Source organism: Etheostoma cragini, chromosome 23, assembly GCF_013103735.1.
Source record: "Etheostoma cragini isolate CJK2018 chromosome 23, CSU_Ecrag_1.0, whole genome shotgun sequence".
Taxonomy (NCBI): Eukaryota; Metazoa; Chordata; class Actinopteri; order Perciformes; family Percidae; genus Etheostoma; species Etheostoma cragini.
In genome coordinates this window covers 7,374,161-7,395,013 of record NC_048429.1, presented here as the reverse complement: position 1 = coordinate 7,395,013, position 20,853 = coordinate 7,374,161, and the positions used below count along the sequence as shown (strand labels likewise).

At 39.4% G+C, this 20,853-nt stretch overlaps 1 protein-coding gene across 5 annotated transcripts in view; it reads left to right on the top strand.

The window, feature by feature from the left end:
- Positions 1–20,853, top strand: part of iqsec3a (IQ motif and Sec7 domain ArfGEF 3a) — a 96,735-nt gene that overhangs the window by 63,053 nt on the left and 12,829 nt on the right. For all 5 annotated transcript variants that reach the window (XM_034862978.1, XM_034862981.1, XM_034862982.1 and 2 more), the window contains 4 exons: positions 3,835–3,996; positions 9,035–9,157; positions 14,070–14,236; positions 16,646–16,785. In XM_034862978.1, the coding sequence (XP_034718869.1) occupies positions 3,835–3,996; positions 9,035–9,157; positions 14,070–14,236; positions 16,646–16,785 (592 nt within the window). The remainder of the gene's footprint in view (positions 1–3,834; positions 3,997–9,034; positions 9,158–14,069; positions 14,237–16,645; positions 16,786–20,853) is intronic.

Here is a 20,853-nt window from a genome sequence, read left to right as displayed (position 1 = left end):
TATACTGTGTATATATACTGTGTATATATATATATGAGTGTGTGTGTGTGTATATACAGTATATGTTTGTGTGTATGTGTGTATAAATGTAGATAAGTATATGTATGTATGTATGTATGTATGTATGTATGTATGTATGTATGTATGTATGTATGTATGTATGTATGTACTGTAAATCTCAGTACTATGTGTTGTGACTGAAAGCAAGCTAAAAACATACTTACTCAAATAGTCACCTATAGTTAGCTAAACGTAAAGAATAAATGGTTGAAATCTTAGACTATATATTAAAATGGACGGCCTGACAGCTTTCAATAGTGAAGCCAAAACATCTCAATAACCGCCCTAGTGTATGGCTGCAGTCAACATCATAGGCCGTGCATGTTAGCGGATTGGACATTGGCCGAACTGAAAAAAAATCAAAGTACACTTAAAATGTTTCCTAAAAATGGTTTCTGTCATTTTAGGTATTCTTATGCTGATGCATATTATGTTCAAGTGTTTTTTCTGCACAAAGGCATATGCAAATGTAACCAAACCAATGTGAACATTGACAGTTTAACAGTATGAGAATTGTATTGTTACAATATTAATGTTCAACATCCTGTTTGAAATCATTCAAAAATTTAAAAGTGAAACCATTAACCAGATTGTATTATTAGCACACAAATCATCTTTTTTGAATTCCCAATTGTTGAAAGTTATGGGCATTGTTGAATTTAAAACTGCACAATGTTTACATTTACATTGAGATTCAAACAAACTGATTTACCGTTTAACATGAGTGTCTAACAATAGAGACGGGATATCTTTTAAGAGGTACATTAATGTTTAAACAACCTCTTGTGCAAACTACTGTTAAAACGTGAATTTCTGTGTGTGGGTTGACCTTACGGAATGGACTAAACAATGACAACAAACAAAGCCATACCATTATACAGTTTAAAAATAGATTAAAGAACAATAATTCAACAAAACAGAATCATTATTGTTATTGTATAACTATAATTTTTGCATTTTACACACGCACGTATGCATATGTTGTAATTGTTTTTGACACTGTGAAGTAGGGGCAGGACTTTATAAGCATTATTCTTCCGCCTGCTTCTCCGTATTCTCTTGATTTTTCAAGATAAATAAAAGAATAAATAAAGGAATAAAGAATTAAGATAAAGTGTGAAAAAAGGGGGTTAGGGTACTGGGCATTGGCTGCATTTGAAAAGGTTGTAAACCACTGCTAAAAACCCCAAAAATGCAAACTCAAGATAGGAAAAGCAGCAATAACATTATATTCTTGCCTTTTCAGCAAAAGCACACTTGATGGACAAGAGCAGCGCTTTGCAACAGCAAGTCCACATTAGTGCAATGAGTCAGGGTTTTGAAGGGTTTAAAGTCACAGCACACAATCGTGTTACCACTCAGAAAAATGCACAGAGGCGCTAACCAGCCATCAATCTATCACTGGTTGGTAATGAAACAGAATGTGAGCATCTGGAGAAATAGGCAACATGCAGTGCCGACAGTTAAGCACTTGTAAAAGCCATAAAACACAGCTCTGACGTACGGCCACTGTGCACATCTGAAATAGCTCTAAAATAGAGGGCCAATAAAAGTGGATATCAATGTGATGTGCAAAGTATGTATTTATGGTAGGGTGACATTCTAAGATGGGGAAAAAGGTGTCTGTGCAACAAGGAGGGAAGCAAGAAAACATGCGAGGGCCAAAGATGTCTGGGCCGGTCTGGGCATGGAGCAGTCTTTTTAGGAGTTTAGAAGGACCTAGAATGACATCTGGGTCCTTTTTGGCACTGACTCTTGCACTTACTCCTGTTTTGTGTGTTTGTGTGTCTTTATGTTGCAGTCTTGTTCCCTTTTAATTCTTTATCCTTGTAAGAACCCAGTTTTCTGTCTTAATCAACTGCTCCACCCACAAGTCGTCAGACTTACATTACTAAAGAGATCATTTGTCCATGTTCTCCAAAATGATCCATTTGACAAGATTGGAAAACTAAAACTACTTGAAGGCTAAGGTTGGTTTCAAACCAATGTTGACTGAAGGCAATCCTTTCTCCTGAAAATAGTGTATACTATGCTGAAATCACAGTACTTCCACCTTTGCTACTGAGTAAGGACAATCCTCTACGCGATCACAAGAGTTCCGTGTCATTGGAAATGTAAACGGGTTTGTTTTCAGCATTTGAAGTAACAACACATGCTTGTGATTGTCTGATGGGGACAGTCCCGTTCTGCACCAGTCATCTGAATCTATCCATCTTGTAACTCATGCACCATTTCCTCTCTTTCCGTCCGTAGCTACACCCCCCCCCTCGCATCCAATGCTGATTATGAATAATAATCACCATGTGCGACCCATCTGTTGTTGGACAAACATCAAATGAGTGATATCTGCCAAATTCATTTGGCGAGACATCACCTTCAGCTGAGAGGGTGAGCCAGAAGCAGAGAGTGGGATGAGTCTGTCGCAGCAGATGCTTTCAGGCAGTCCAGCCTGCACTCATCGTCCTCCCTCTCTGTCCTCACATTCCCATTCCCGCACATCTGCTCTGTCTGGTTTTCTTCCAGACTCCTCCTTCTATCCTGCCCTTTATCCCCCTCTCCGTTCCCCTCCCCTCTGTCCCGCCCTTGCCTTATAAACCCATTAGCTGTGACACACACACACACACACACCCAGCTCTGTTATGTAAAGGCTATGGTTTAAACACTGTATAAAGACTGGAGAGGGAGAGCTGTGGCAATATGCGGTGGCCCCCCAGCAACTGTCCTCTGTGTCTAATAGGGTTATAAATAGTTAAATGAATTGTAAGACAAGCCATTTTTAAAAACAATAATACCAACTTTTGGTTTATAAGACATAGAATTTAAAAAATGACCTTGTCTTGGTTTAAAGCGAGCCTATACTTTTGTAAAACAGCAGCCAATGTGGCCACAAGTGACAATTTCCAAATACTAAAATAAAGTAGCACAAGACTCATTGATGTCAGTTACGCAGAATATCCCTTTAAAGTCTGCTAACATTCTGCTAATATTGATATTAATATTAGTCATCGCAAGCTGCTGTTCATACCAGCAAGTAATGCTAAATCAGCTAAACTCCAACCGTGTTTTTTATTGCTCATGTTTAATTTGTTTAATTTATTCAAACAATAATGTGGGTGGTTTAAAGTCAAAGCAAGAACGTTTTCAAAGCCATTTCAAGTTTTTTTAGGTTGATATGCAGTCTTCTAGGCAACCAATAAAGTCTAAGTTTGGTATGCTGTTGAACTTCATCAGCTTGGAGAAACAGTGAAGAATGGGTTAATAAATCACTGAAAAAATAAAAAATAAAAAAATAAAAAACTTCATTCAAACAAAATCTTCTAGGGAACGTCTCCATGCATATAAGCATGGTTTTAAATCTGCATTCTAGATCAGACATTATTATTCTGGGAGTGTCCTCTGAATTTAACGATGTTGATTTGTTAATGCATGTTGTAATGCAGCGCGGGAATGAATGCAGATGTGATTCTGCCTTGTGTGTTTTGATCACTTTTGAGCAGTATCCACCGTGCAAGTGTGCACAGTGAGCGCCAAACGTACAGACTATTACAATAAATAAATAATGAACAAATAAAGGATGTAGCTCAGTGTTGGTGTGGATTACTGCTGCTAAGTGTGGTTAAGTATCTTAAAGAGCAAATCATCTGTCACAGTCACGCTACTACCACCGAAGTAGAGGACATAATTTGCATCTGTTCAGTTTCAAAACACTGCTAGGTCACAGCCAATATTTCCTTTCACTCATTCAGTCTGATTATTCTCTTTTGTTTGTTTCAGAAACCCTGATAAGGGCCTTCAGTTCCTGATCTCCCGAGGCTTCATCCCAGATACACCTATTGGCGTTGCCCACTTCCTGCTGCAGAGGAAAGGCTTGAGCCGACAGATGATAGGCGAGTTCCTCGGAAACAGCAAGAAGCCCTTCAACAGAGATGTCCTAGAGTGAGTAGCACATATTATTTCCAGAGGACCGTTATAGGATAATTTACCGCTCCTCATGAAGTGATTCTCCTAACTAATCTTTCCATTTTCTAGGAGATCAGGGTCAGGGTTAACTGGAAAATCCTAAGCTTTGTTAGCCAAAATATAGTGGTTGCTGGTTGTGTTGATACCTGAGCCAACTGTGCATAGGGTTTTATAGAGTACATATTTCAAATCTGTATAGGGGTCAAATGATTCCCTGAAACCCTAATTTAAAACTTAAATCATAACTTCAGGATCCACTAATGTCAAAGCTGTTATTTTTGCAGACTTTAACCTTTTATTAAATTTTTTTTCTCAGTAAACTAAATGAAACCAGCTGAAATTGAAGTGTCATGATGCAACAAACATCTTTCATTTTAATACCTTGCAGTACAGTTTGCTTTTTACAGAATAAAAGTACAAAAAAAAAACAAAAAAACAATGGGTTTAGAGATGCCTCCTTTTGTATTACTCATCAAATAAATGTGTGGACACTGCAACACACTCACGTGCACATGACTCGCTTCTCCTTGTAAGTTTCCTTCCATGTCATTGACCTGATTGGCAGTGCTTGCTATAAAGCTGCGGGGGTCTTTTTCTTTTCTCATTTTCATCTTTGAAAAAATTCCTTACTTTCATTCATTTGTGTTTTATTTTTATTTTATTACATTCTCCCATTCGCCAGTTACTTCTAAATTTGCATATCACCCGGAGGACGTACAGCAGATCTTACTTTTATCCTCCCTTTTGTCCAAGTTATGAAACACCAATAACACTTTTAGTCTTTTCAAGGTTAGACATACACGACACAGCACTCTACCTAGTTGTTCACTCAAGGCTGTCTTCATCTAATATCCTTTTTTTTCTTAAATGGACACCATCATGGCTCCAAATGCATTGCATTAACAGGATTATGCTTTTAAGGCTTCAAACTCCAATTCACAGCATGGATATATTTCAACACAGGTGACATTGGGATATATAGATGTATTATTTTCCTTCTTTTGCCACAGAACAGTCATACATCCTTACTCTGCGTGGAAGGGATGTTGAAGAGAAACATGATAGAAGAGTGCAAAGTATGTGAGAGAGCACTTTCGATAAAGTGTAGTCACCGGAGAGCGGATTGCAGTCTAATGTGAAAATCACTCATGTTGATTTACTGCGTGCGTGCGTGCTTGTCTATGTTAGTGTTTTGTTTGTGTTGTCTACTGTATTCCTGGTATATCTTCTTCTTGTACTTACAAAGCTAATTGTGCCTCATTCCCTTCACATTTCTCAAAGCATTAACAACAATAGTTAAAACATCTAAAGTCAATTATGCCAAATTGTGGTTAAAGATTTGGGATCCAAAAAAAGTGGCACCCCGAGTACTAATTCGCCGATAATGTATTGTACTTGTTTAGCAGAAAAATGAGATCTGTATTCAAATTGTCATCTATTAGGCTCCTCAAAATATTGTTCCATCTGGTGTGTGTGTGTGTGTGTGTGTGTGTGTGTGTGTGTGTGTGTGTGTGTGTGTGTGTGTGTGTGTGTGTGTGTGTGTGTGTGTGTGTGTGTGTGTGTGTGTGTGTGTGTGTGTGTGTGTGTGTGTGTGTGTGTGTGTGTGTGTGTGTGTGTGTGTGTGTGTGTGTGTGTGTGTGCGTGCGCGCGCGCGCTTTGTAAACACACAATTTTGCTATGCAGACAGATGTGTCTACTCCCCTGCCAGGTACTGTGCACAGATCTACCAAGTGCATGCGAGATAACAGTAATGTGTGTATATGTACATGTGTCTTTGCCAGTGCACTTGTGTTATTATGTTTGAGTGTGTATGGTAAGGAGATAGGAGGGGGAGGAGAGGGCTGATGTACTAAGGCTAGAGAGCATCTCATCTGACATTACATAAACAAGGAGTGACAGCCGGGGAAGAGGGGAGCGAGAGGTGGTGGAGCGAGGAAGTGAGTCATGAAGAGAGCTATGAGAGAGGCTCGACAGTCAAGGGAGTTGATCAGAAGAGGATCAAGTGAGAGTCACTGTGTACTATAAACTTAACCCATATGGGGTCTTGCTCAGGCCTTTTTGTGTGAATGCATGTTGTGTGTCTGTTTCTTGTGAGTATTCTGGTGTCCCACCAATGCAGGCATATGTATTAAAGTGAGTGTGGATGGTTGTTAGTGGGAGTGTCCGGCGTGTCCCTAGCCGCTAACCTAATGTGGTCTGGTATACTGGGGTAGGCCGCAGCTATACACAACCCTACACAAGATAAGGGGGTTAGATAATCAATGGATAGTTGAATTCATTTATTTGTTAGAAGCAGCAGCATCAAGTATATTGTACTAATGGCACTTTTAGTCAGGGTGGTGCCTGTAACTTGTAGTAAAACATGAAGGAACACCGAAGGTCACTTCAAAAACAAAAAAAGGACATTCATATTATAATCATCCCATAAAGGTGTTGAGGTTCACGCTAGGAACATGCAGTAGAATTGCTGAGGAGGATCTCAGTGAGCGGGCAGGGGTAAAAAACTTCCAGTTGTCACCATAGAGCAGCGCGAGACCACCTCCCCTCCCGGATGAGCGCGGTTTACAGATGTAAACAAATCCCTGTGTGCGGGACTGCTTGGTTCATGTGGTGCAAAATCCAGCCACTAGACTTTTAACTGATGCTAGATGTAGGGCACACATTACACCAGTGCTGGCCAATCTTCATTGGTTACCTAAAAAGTGCAGAATTAATTAAAAAATTCTTTTAATCACCTACAAACCACTACACAGACCGGCCACGCTTTATATTTCTGAAATATTGTATTGCATTGTATTGTAAATATTCCATGCAAGAGGCATTATAACATGCCTCTTGCATGGTTTCTATTGTTTGAGTGTTTTGCCTCCGTTTGTCTTCATTCTGTTGTTTTTATTATTGTTACCTTCCATTTTAACTGTGTATTAATCTTGCACTGTACAGCACCTTGTAACCACGGTTTTTAAAGTGCTTTATGGAGAAAGTTTATGTACTTGCTTACCTACTTAATAGTACATTACTAGTTGAAGCTATACAATATATGTATGCATATGTATGTATATGTATGTATGTGTATAAATATGTTTACAGTATATGTATATACTGTATACGTATATATGTATGTATTTTTATATATATAAATACTGTATATGTATATATAGATTTACAGGTAAATCTACACAGATAGATATATGTATGTAGTACTTTATAATTAATTAACGGTTAATTAATTCAATAATAGTTAACATATTGTAAGAGTAGGTTTCACTGCAGTAGGAGCTGCAGCAGTAGTAGTTATAGTTAGTTATAGGAGCAGTGACTGGAGTAGTAGGATTATAGTGCGTTACATTTACCTCGGAAGCCGGAGCTGGGAATGACGTCACCCCTGAGATGAATGCGTCACAGAACCATTTACAAATCAGATAGTTCATTGTGTGGTAGGGTCTAGCCAGGTTAGCCACTGTTAGAAATTCCAATTGATAACAACTAATTACGTTGTTTTTTGTGCATACAAACCGCATAACAAGTCCACAGAATGAAATTAGACAGGACTGTGTGTACAACTAATGACTGTATTAGTTTTTCTGCATGCTAATAACTGTATGTTACTACAGATTTGTTGGATTTTGAACTTGGGGTGTTGCCAGGTTGTCCAAATTCCGAGGTCGTAAATCCGAGGTCAGTCCAACTTTTGAGTACAAATGGAACGCACCCTTAGCAAGTTACAAGTAGTAACAACTGTACTTATTGTCGCTGTGGTAGTAGTATAGTTGTAGTAGTAATGGTAGACATACTGTAGTAGTAGACCTGCTCTGGGTCAAGTAGTAGTAGTTGGTTAGTTCAATAATTGGTAGTAGGAATAATGTGCATAGGACAAGTAATAGTAGTAGTAATAGTAGTTCTAATTGTGACTGGAGTAGTTGTAAGAGTAGTACTATAGTATTAGCTGTAGTAGTAGTAGTAGGTACAGTAGTGACGGTCGTAGTGATAGACCTTTGAGAAATATTTCGGATTATATTATATTATTGTATATAATATATTAGAGGAGGACTGCTAGGTGTTGTTCTTGTAATACTAGTGGTGGTAGTGCTAGTGCTAAATGATATGGTATACAGTTCATTGTAATTGTATTGTGAGTTGGTGTGTATCATGTTGTGAAACAGGTTGCATCAGGCAGTACTGTAGACTCAGCTATCTGACTCTTTTCCGCTGGAGCAGCATGTGTCACAGTCAAGTACTCACCTCATTAACTCGATTTGTTCACAGTAATCCATCTTTGTGTGTGGGGGTGTGTGTGTGCGTTTGTGTGTGTGGGTGTGTTTGTTTCAATAAAAGATCAGAAGCAGTAGGCCTTCCATAACCATGAATGGGTAGATATTAACTGTGGAAGAAGTATATCTTAAACTAGTGTAGATAGGCTGGGAATGCCACATGCAAGCTGATCTGAGTGTATAAAAAAAAAAGACTTTAATTTCATAGTTCGATTATCAATCCACTTTGTACTTTGACAGAACGCCTCACATCAAAGCGAGTAAAACTTTAAAACCTTCCAACTCATTTTCAAAGTCACCTTTCATTTCAAAACCTCATTTCACCTCCAAATTGCCCACGTCGTATTTATCCCCCTGAACTCATTGGGACAGGATATGTTGCTTTTTTAATTAAAGACATTAAACTGGGGTTGTCAGGTAATAGGAGGATTTTCTGCTCCGAGGGATTGTATGCGTACATGTGCATGTGTGTGTGTCTTGGCAGCAGTGGCACGGAAAAGATAGCCGGGCCCAGTCTCATCCCTTGTGTATGTGCGTGGCTAATACTGCTGTGACTCGGAAGCAGGCGAGTCTTTATCTTACGTGAATAACCACAGATCACCCATGCCACCAGCGAAGGGGCAGCCACAACCATCATGTTGATATATTGCTGTACATTTTAATATATTTTCTTTTTCCTGTGTCATTCTTTCCACTGTTCTTGCTCTTTCCGTATTGCATCCATTCCTCACTGTGCTCAACAGTTGTGTGGTGGATGAGATGGACTTCTCAGGCATGGAGCTGGACGAAGCGCTGAGGAAGTTTCAAGCGCACATTCGTGTCCAGGGAGAAGCCCAGAAAGTGGAACGTCTTATCGAGGCCTTCAGGTAATTCTAAAAGCAGTAGCTGCTGTCTGGGTTTATCTCACAGTATTCTCCCTGGTATCATAATAGGAGCACATAAAAGAACTACATTTGGGATTTTTGTATTCAACACTAACCATTTTTCCTGTCCAGGCATAGCGTAAGAATAACTAGGTACACCAAGCTTTGGATTTCCCTGTTAAAGCATTGACATGATAGGGTTTTTTACCCTCTCTTAAACCAAAAATGTACTCACCTTTGTCGAGTCCATGACAGTTCCAAAATATGTGAAATGATGTGACTGACAGTATGGCTTCTATTTTAAGATGATAGTTTTGCTTTGTTGTTTGTAATTATCAAAAAACTAGTGCAGAGTAACACACTACATGAATTTGGCCATATTGTTCACTTTAAGTATTAAATGAAAATCTTCCCTTTCTAGAACTTATTACTTGTCCTGAAGAATTCATAGGGCTGCGGCCAAAGTGAAACTGATTGATACCTGATGATTGAGGTATATGATGCAGCCAGGCCTATACCAGACGACCAATCTTTTGAATTAAACTAATACCTATTTTCTGAGCGAGCGTGCTTCATCAATGGTTTTGTTTTGATGGAAGAGTAAGTTACTTTAAAACAAAAGCCTATTGCCTGAGACAGCATAAAAGCGCCTTGAGTCTGAGTCCAGACTCAAGTACTACAGCCCTGCTGCAAATGTTAGCATGTCCAGCTAACTAGCTTGTTAGCCAGTAAGCAAACCCACTTCACTTTCATTGCAATTTAGCACTTTTTAACCTCTGTCATAAATTGAAGGACCAATTGTTCCATAAATTACTTGGATTTAGAGCAGTATAACTGCCACTGATCATCATCGCAAATTGTATGTCTCTCCCACAGGCAAGTTGTCCGTCGGACATAAAAGAACTAGAGATTTGACTGTGTCAAAAAGATATTTTTGATTATTCAGAACCGTTGTGCAGAGAGAGAATAGTAGCTTTAAAGGAGTTGGATAATAACATTTATTACCTTGTGGGTTATGCAAAGTATCCCTCATTTGTTATACTGGTGTCTTTTTAATGTAAATCTGGGTGTTTTGATATTTCCTTGGATGTTAAAGGTGCAATTAAATGATGTCCCTCAAGCATTACCGCTGAGCCAAACTTGTCTTGCAGTGCTTTAAGATACAATTCACAGGTTTATTTGATCATGAAATAAGCCAACATCAGGTTTTGAAGCCCTGCTGAGAGGTACAGATGTAAATATGTGATTCATGAGATCAGGCTTCTGTGTCTTTCAAAGTTCCGGACAGAAACACACAGAGGGAACCTATAAGAAGCTAGACTAACTAGATTTAATCAGACAAAATGTACATCTATGCACGCCAGAAGAGACACATGGACATGCATAAAACACACTACTATCAAGGAGTAATAAAGAAATCATGACCTAAACATGTGAAGATAAATACGCACGAGAGTATCTCTCAGCAGTCGATTCACACCGCCTCATCAGACTTTCGATTTCTTCTTTCCTTTCTGCTTGGCTACAATAAAATTTTGACAATGCAGGGCCCATCTGAAGAGCCAGGGAGCATGTAATTTCTAGCCACAATTTGCAACAAGGAGACAATTTGCGGCACAGCTGTGGCTCTGTGTGTTAATGCTAACTGTTTGCCGTAGCCCCTCTGGAGTAACAACCACCTGTCACAGTTGTCGAGGTGCCCAATGAAGAGAAAAACGGCGGCATTGTCATAGTCATTGTGCAGAGAGGTTGGCACTGGTAATGTATGGACATGAGGCTGGCTCTGCGTGTTATCAGGAGAAATAGAGAGGGGGAGGATGAGGGGGAGGATGAGGGGGGTGATGAGGCACAAACTTGGAAGGAAGGAGGAAGGGAAGGGAAGGGAAGGAAGGAAGGAAAGAAGGAAGGAAGGAATGAAGTAAGGAAGAAGGAAAGGAGAGTGGGCGGAAGGTTTATAAATAACCAGCGTTGCGTAACCGCCACTGCCTCTCTGTGCCTGCCTCCCATGCTCCTGGGCTTTGATATAGCACACACACACACACAGAAACACACACACACACACACTGAAAGAGAGAGAAATATCCGAAGCAAGTGAGGGGGATTTCAAGCAGCAGTGAAAAAGAGAGAGGGGAAAAGTGAAATGCAGCCAGTAGCCTCAGTATCTGCTGCGTCAAGAGTGCTAATGAATAAGAAAATATGAGCCGGCTCTCAATTGCTGCAGATATATTCAGATTATATTTTCATATCTGCATCACAGTGTAGCATCCAGACATCCTTACTTACTCATGCTACAGTCACATTCAATTGCTGTATTTTCCATTAGTTTTTTTTTAGGGTTAGATACTGTAAAGATCATGCAACACTATAATCGTGCACCAAAATCCATCCTCACAGAGAACATAATGACTGTTGGATTACACCATCTTTAGCAATCTGTAACAAAAGCGAAATTGGTTTGGAAGACGGCAGCAAATGCCAAATTTGAAGACTGCCAAATCCACTTGCTGAGCCCTGAAAGCATCATCTGCTGTTTTACCCCTTCATTTTTGTTTTTTTGTTTTGTCATTTTTCTATGTATTTATGTGCAGAATAAGAACACACTTTGATAGAAAGCAGCATATAGTAATTGAAGTTTTCACTGCATGGTGCTAGAGTACATCAGGATTTACAGACAAGGGCAAAATTGCTGTTTTCTGTGGAGTCACAGTTTCCAGATACTGAGATGTGAATAAGCATCTGTGTGAAGTCTTGTGATTACCAGGCTAAAATTAATGCTGTATGAGAGACGCCACAAACACACACAAAAGCACTGCTGCTAACGGTGGGGGGGATACAATTCAATCAGAGGCTCTTAAATATATAAAAAAGAAAACACAAGCATAAGTAATATAAATGTTGTTGTTTTTTATGTACTATGTGTACATATACAGTATGTATCTAGTAAATAATCTATGGTTAAATTGGTTATTAAGCTTTCCATATTACTAGAAGTATACTTTAAAACAGAGCCACATACAGTAACTATAACAGTAACATTATAATACACTAACCCAATATTACTAGGTTACATAAAAACAAATTAATTAAAATTATAAGTGTTCAACTTAAGAAATATTTTATTTCTACTAAAAATTGAAGTATTTCACTTTATCTTTGACTTATGATCAGTTTATCGTCTTTATAAAACAATAATCTGCACATAAAACCGGCTAAATGATTTTTTTTTTTTTTGACCAAAAATGCATAGTATTATGGGGACTTTTTCCCTGTGTTGTGTCTGCTCAAGCTGCATACAGCCCCAACAACCTCCACCAATAAGGAAGGACAGCTTATAAATCTGGGCCAAAACATCTCCAAACAAAATCAAATCATTCTCTACTACTTGTAAAGCTTAAAGGATGTGAGTGCACTGTAATAACTAACTCACATGGGCAGTTTAACATTTGGATCAAGTCAGAGCTTGTCCCATCTAGATTTTGTTGTTTGGACAGTTGGGGGACACGGTTCAGTGATCTCTGAATTACAACTGAAACTATAAAAGTGAGGTAGGGACAAAAATGACACCCTTATTGAGAGAGAAACACAAGCTTTGTTTTTACCCTTTTGATAACCTTGTGATGCTTTAGCAGTATTGGAAAGCATTAAAAACGGTGTTTGTGACAAGGTATGAACCCACTGCATGCATACCAAAATGGGTTTCTACTCTTCACTCAATCCCACAGAGACATTAGATTCCAATCATGCGGCTCAGTGAGTCTGCAAAACAGTGCCACAGCCCCAATGTGGAAATGATGACTGATTAAAGTAGCGATTACAGTATATACACTGCAACATCGAGCCCACAGGGTCCACACACACACCTTCTCATTCTCACTTTACGCTGTATTTTGCACTCTCTGATTACTCACACATAATAGATGTTGTACTATTGTATTATTCATCCCCTATAACAGGAAGGGTCCATTCACTTCATAGAGAAACAATTTATCTCTCTCTTCTCAACACTTCTTTTCCTAACACACTCACTCTCTTACACACTCACACACACACACACACACACACACACACACACGTATGCCAGCCCCCAATGGATCTGTTAGATTCGTGGTTTCCAAAACCACATGACACCGAGGCATTTCCATTCTCCACCTATTTATGGGTGTCGTTGGGAACTTCATCAAAGTAAGCCTGGCCCCTGGTCGCATTTTATTCAGAAAAGTGCCTATAGGGGAATTTATATTTCAAACTTCATATTTCTTCTCTTCGACACAACAACAACCTGCATAAATCCAGCAACCAGGCCCATAAATGTTGGTGAATGTTTAAACATGGCTCAGTGGACTCACACAAAAAAACCAAGGGATGTGTGGGTGTATTTGTCTGTGTTTGGCATTATCTCGGTTAAAGCATGATCCATGTACCCACCCAATCCAGTGGGACTAATGTGTTTATACAGAGACACACCACTTCAGCAGAGCATTCACCATGAGTTCTCTTGTTGCTAAGAGGCAGCAAACAGCCTCAGATGAAGCCTCCAGCAAAATTAAAGCCATAATTATTTCTGTGTGACACTCTCATGCTCATGTAGTGTGTTGAAGGATGCTTTTAGTATCTGAGGATAACGTGTTATCTGTCTTTTCTTCCATCTTATCTCTTCCTCTCTCCTCCTATTCCTGTCCCTTATATGATTCAAATGTATCTCTCCCTCTGTACTCATCATCTGTTATAACTGGCCTCACTTATTTTCTTTGACATCCTATCTTCCTGTTCCTTCCTTTTTGTCATTCCTCCATCTTTGTGTCCTCTGTCATGAACCATCTATTACTATCTATTACTACACACATTCACCCCTCTCTTTTCCACCTTCTTTGCCCTCTACAATAATTTGTTTTTTCCCACTTTTTTACACCATCAGTCAGCGCTACTGCATGTGTAACCCCGACGTGGTGCAGCAGTTTCACAACCCAGACACCATCTTCATCCTGGCCTTTGCCATCATTCTGCTCAACACCGACATGTATAGTCCAAACATCAAGCCCGACCGCAAGATGATGTTGGAGGACTTCATACGCAACCTACGAGGTAAGCGACACAGCATTATGTTTGCGTGACATTCATGGACATTAAGGGAGTGAAATTGACACAATCGGCTCAAGTGATGCAGGTTAGTTTTTAGGCGTGTTTATGTGCGTGTGTCATCTGAAAAGGCTTTCTGAGGAGTACGAGCTGGATGGTTTGATCTAATGGTGCTGTACTGGAGCTAACCCTGGCATCTAAACTCCTCTATGAAGGGACACTGAAAATAATTTCATCATAAGAAATCAGTAATACTCAGTAAGCCACCAAAAAGAAAGATGAACCGGTGAAAGTGATTCAGTGTCCAACAGTGTTTGGATCAATATTCAATCAAACTGTCCTGCATAAATTCAAATGATAAAAACACTGTTACATTTCTATCCCTGCCTGCCTTTGTTTTACCCATTCAGAACTCATAGTGACTCTGGTAGAAAGCCTCTGTAATTCTTGTCTCCCGCATGCAGACCTGTGCTCATTCCCCTCCCGTTGAGAACAAGACAGGATGGTCGTAGTTTTGCTCTTCTTCTGCGCAATCAATCAGGCAAGGCTGAGGCCGATGCAGAACAACTTTAAAAGATTCTTCCAGTGTGTTCACCACAATTAAATTAGGTTGGAAAATCAATTTCAGCATCTTATGCAAATTAAAGTACGCCAGGCTCTTTTGGCCTCTCTATTTGTCTTCCGTTCAGTTTACTGTGCTTTCTCTGTCTCTCCATCCATTCTTGTTGATAAAAATATCATTTGGTCTGTTTATTCATCTGTCTTTCCTTGTTTGTATTCTCTCTGTTTTGTCTCTCCTGTTTTCTTCTTACTCACGTCTCTCATGCACACGGACAGAAGAATAGCTCAATCAACTAATTGGCTGAGATGAAATGCAATTATGCACCAGAAACCAATAGTAATGAAGAACCATAGAGCATTCATTAGCTCAATTAAAACACACTGTCAGTGTTAAAGCTTTCCCACAATGGGCCAATATAATATAAACCAGCTTCCACCATAAATAAATCCTTTATGTCAGCTTATTGAACAATTAAAATGGTGTCTCAGTTACTGGACAGAGAGGGTTGTCCCAGATTAATACAGGGAGTTCAGTTCACTTTGAAAGTCCTTATGTGGGCTACCGTTGATCAAAAGGCCTTATGAGAAGCCAACTTGACACTCGAGATGATGAAAAGACAAGGATACTGGGAAAGAGAAGATACATAGCCTATGCTACAGGGGAACCATAGGTAAAACCAGAGTCAATGGACATGCTAGTTATGTTCCCTCTTGTTTGTGTGGGGAGTTTTTCCTTATCCGAAGCAAGGGTCAAAAAGGACATTTACCATCTTCACCCTCTAAGTTTATCTGTACCTAACTATAAAGAAAAACAGAGCACCTTCCTTTTGTATTTAGTTATAAACCAAAAGTAATAAACAAATTGAATCTTTGACCCGGTGATGGCGCTACATGAAAAGGGATCACCAAAAGTCCCTATGATCTTTGGGGAAACATGAATGTGTGTACTAAATTGCATCACAATCCATACAGTAGTTGTTGAGGGATATCATGCAAAACCACAAGTGGCCCTAAAGGAAAAGTAAGGGGATTATTTGTCAAATGTATCATCTGGGGACCATAAAAGCTTGCAAAAAAAAAATTTGTTGAGATATTTCTGGTTGGTAGTGGTGTACTTACCATCTGTAGTCACCATGCAGAGAGACAGAAAGCAGTGACGTCACAAGGAGTTCATGGGAAGTTTTAGAACAATTTAAAGAGACATTCAGCAAAAAAAAGTCACTTATTTATCTGACACTTTACACATATTTCCCCCTGGACATCTCTTTCACTCCCTCTGACTCCATAATGTGGAGCGATGTCTCAGCGGTTTCCCAGGATGCCTTGCTGTCACTGCCATCACTTTTGGCGGCTTCATTTTCTCCAAACACACCCTGCCCCATTGAAAAGTCAGTGTAGCACACAGCGCGGTACAGCTGTGCAAATCTAATGGGGAGCATCTCAATTGCAACCTTTCAGCCTAAAGACATGCAGCGCTACCTGCATCGAAATGCCACTGCCTTGAACTGCACTGTGTTCCAGACAGAAAATGTTATGGGTGTTAACCTTTCACTTGGCAATTAACCTCCTTTCACGGTGCCTTCTGTCACTACCTAGAGACAGTGGAAGACAGAAGGACAGATGAATATTAAATTTTCTTCCACTCTTGCAAGTCAAATAACGAGGCTTAGTGTCAGAACAATATTGTGTGTATACATGTTGTCTGTACATGTTGGCGTGCGTCTCATCCTGTGGCATGGACACACACCCTGCTACATTTAAGCCAAGCAGATGTGTGGTAAATTAAAAGCATCCACCCTGTGATGTGTGTGTACTTGTGTGTAATCAGCCCTTTTCCTCATTCCTATTTCTTAGGCGTGGACGATGGAGCAGACATCCCCAGAGACATGGTGGTGGGAATCTATGAAAGAATACAACAGAGGGAATTACGCTCCAACGAAGACCACGTCACCTACGTCTCCAAGGTTGAGCAGTCCATCGTAGGCATGAAAACCGTAAGGACACACAGACGCACCTTTATTCTATACTTGGGGGGGGGGGGGACAGGTGCATTCCTTCACAACTACAAAGCAAACCCCGATCTCGATTAACTTTGACTGTAACCATATTAAAGCTTTAGTGCGTAACTTTTTGATATTAATGAACGTCTGTTACATTGAAGCCATTGCCAAATGAGTGCTCCAAAGCTAATTAAGACTTTCAGCTCCAAAAACTCTCTCTGTATTTTACATTTCATGTCATTTAGCGGACGCTTTGGATAAAATCCAAAGTGACTTTTGCTATATATATTGCTATATACAGTATGTCAACGGTTGCACCCCCCTGGAGCAACTAGCTAGGTGTTTTGCTAAAGGACACAGTGGTTGTGTGTCATATTCACTGTGCCATCACCACCCATTCAGAATGGCTTTGTTCAGAAGATTGTGTCATCCTCTGACCTTTGCTCACAGAAACTTAGGTAGAGATAATGACCTCTTCTGAAGGATACATCATGTTTTTAAAATCCTCCGTGTCCTCCTTGGTTAGAAGCAACAGCATGGAGGAGGGGTGGGGGGGCGGTTGGGTGCACGATGATTGAAGGCTTGTATCATGTGGGCGCTGACATTTTTGTTGTCATTACTTAGAATTCCTCGTGGAAGAGATTAAAAATATGCTATTAAAACTATAGCTTTAAGCTTAAAGTTGCATTAGTTGAGGGGTTTTGCAATTCTGGACAGCGCAACAAGTAGTAAACACAACAAACAACAACAGACGTATTGTTACCTTAGCCCCCTGGTTGAATGCAAATCTAATATGCACTCTCTTTAAGCTGTTCTTGGATACAACCAACGCCTGAGGGAAATATCTGGCTCTTGTTCAGGGTTCATGTTCACAACCTAGTCGCTAACTTTGTCTTTCTGCTGTCTGGTGCTGGGCAGGTAGATTCCACTTGGCTTATAAGTTTGAGGCTTTTTTTTCACTGAAAATGGCATCTAGAAAGTATGTTAACAAAAAATGTTTACAGTGCATGGCAGCTGGATTCTCACAATATCACGGGATCACATATCCCACAAAAGTCCATCTTGTCGGGGTTCAAGTCATGCATTTGTGTCTAAGCAACCAGCGGTTCAACCAATCATTGTCCTGTCAGGAGCTACCGGCAGTTTGGGGCATGGTTACAGTGTGTGTGTGACAAATGTGCTCCATCCGACCACGACTGTTTGTTCAAAACAACAATCGTGGACTTGATAGACATATGTTTCATCCAGTCACCTGCCAAGGATTTTTGAAAGTGCTTCCCCTTTTCCAAATGGTTTACAATAACGGCTTCCCAGATGGTTGTGTAATAAACCATATGGCGTATTAAGTTGATGAACAGCAGAGTCTGGTGATATTTTCAATTGATATATCGCTACAAGCAACCCCTTTTACATTAAACATATCCATTTGATTCATTTTTGTATATCAAAATATTGATTAGAGCAGCTTCAACTCTAAAACCAGGACTAAAAACGTAGTGAGGAAATGGCGTCACTATCAGAAAAATCTTACTGTCAAGGCCTTGCAAACATAGACAAAGTGCATTACTTAGAGGTAAATTAAACAGCTTCCAAGATGGGATTGAGTTATTAGTATAGTAACTGATACATAGAAACTTCACCAGTTGTTTGATGTGGATATAAAACACAGAATCATTGTTTCCATTACATAGTTGTACAAATGTTCTTTTATTTTTAACAACACATTTATAATCTTCTTGGCTTGCTTGAGTAGTGAGAAGCAGGATAAGTCCCACACAAAAACATGAATGATTACACACACTGTTTGCTTACTCCATGCCAAGTCAGTACTCATTATTCAAAGCCTTATCACTTTCACCTAGCCTTAGCTGTGTTATCAGAACACATTTATTAGCCATTAAATGTCTCATCAGCAGCGCGATCATTACCTCAGGTCATTACTCCAGCTAGATACGTCATTAACCACAGCTATCATTAAAGTCTTTTTAAAACTATTTAAGGTTAAAAAGGCTTGGTCAGTGCACACGAGCATCATCATGTAAGTGGTTGAACCTAACACTGGAATGGCCTTTAGTTAAAAGTCAACTACAGAGATGAAAATACTCACATGTGGCTATTGTTTTCATTCGCCTTGTAAATTTTTCTGTGGAAAGTTTGATGTATTTTAGACTTAACAAGTCAGAGACCGACACAGAGGCAGACGTAGTTAGCTATATAATTGATTTATTACACTGATTCATGTGGGAATGTGCTGTGTGTGCCCATTCATAACACTGGAAGGCTTTTTAAAATTGTTCAACAGTTCAGGGAATTTTTTTTTATCGTATCAGTGCACCAAGGTGTTTCAACCTTTTATTTATAAAATATATATATATATATATATATATATATATATATATATATATATATATAAAGTTGCTGATTTGGTTCTTATAGACTGGAATTAATTAGCACTGTAAAAGCATATTGCATCCACATACGAGAGCCAGTTTGAATTTTTTTCTCCACAATTTAAGTTTAGTTTTTTCTCAGAATACACAGAGTAGGCCTATTCCAGTGTCTGGATCCTCTTGGTACTTAAGTTCCATAGTTTATACAAGTAACATTTTTAAAATAGGAAGTTTTGTCTGGTGATTAAAGGTGTGGTTCAGGCGTGGCCCTGCTCCCGAACCTAAGTTCAAAAATGAACTCCATTTCTTGTCCATTCACGATATAAGCCAACATTTGGTAAATTTCACTATAGATTTACTTTTAGTTTCACATTTAATTTAACACATTGAAACTATGACATTGTAAAGATTGCCGCTGTCTTTTTTTATGGCTTGTGCCTTTAAGTGTCTCTCAGTGATGGATGAGTAGCCATATGATGACAGGCGGAGTGTTGTCATAGCCAAAACAATGATGGATTCTTGTGACAGTATGTGACTATCCCTGCCCATGGGAGCTGTCCAGCTGTGCACCATAAAAAGACTTAGATAAAGTTTCTTCCTTAGAAATACTATAACAGCAAGTGTCAGAGTTTTTTCTAATAATAATAGGAGTTTGTTGTATTGGTAGATCAAAATATTTAAATTTTTGATGACTTGATGAACAAACACAATGTCCTTAAAACTTGATATGGATTTATTATATTGTTTTTGTTATACAATTCATTTGTCAATTGTATAACTTAACTCTCTCCGGCCACACTGTTTCTTAATGAACCCATCAGGGAAGGACTGTGTTTATTTTGTTTTGAACAGGCAAGAGGCATTTCAAACTAATGATGTCTTTACATGTTTCAGACATTAGTGTAATGAGAAAGAAGGCCGGCTGTGGCCAGCTGGGCGGGAGTCTGTAGACCCTGCAGTGATGAGAGAGAGAGAGAGAGAGAGAGAGAGAGGGGGGGGCTTTGTGTGTACTCACTGCATTGCAAATCGTCCACAGGGAGCCGAGGGAATAGAAATTGGGAAATTCACTGAGAGAAAACTAAACAGAAGCTGTGTATATTTCTATTTTTTCATAAAGAGGGGATCAACTCCACGTCAACTGACAGTCGCTCAACTGCGGTTTGGATTCCTGCAGTGATACAACATAGAGACAAGAGTGTCAAGAGGCGAGAGCGTGATTAGATCATTCTCCGCCATTTTTGTACTGTAATCTGCTTAAACGGGAAAAGTACTTAAGTCCAAGAGTAGACAGGCCTCCAGCAACACAACTGCAGCATTTTCTTGAAAAAAAAATTACAATAGACCTTCAAATGTACCGTTGCCACCTTTGCTAATCCTATTTGGTCTGGTGTCAGAGTCAATAACTCAACACCATATATTGCAGAAAAAACGCAACACTCTATTCAACACAACAATTGTAAAAGTTTTGTTTGAGCGACTTGTGGCTACTAGAAGTAGGTAGATCAAGCATCACCAAATGAATTTCATTGTGTTCATACACCAAGATGAGATCTGTTGTTTGCTAACGCAAATTCTAAGTCATAGAAAGAGGTGTGAAATGACATTTTACTCCACCCTAAATGTCAGCACAGAAAAGTAAAGTGTAAAGCTACATTTATGCTTATGTAGGTAA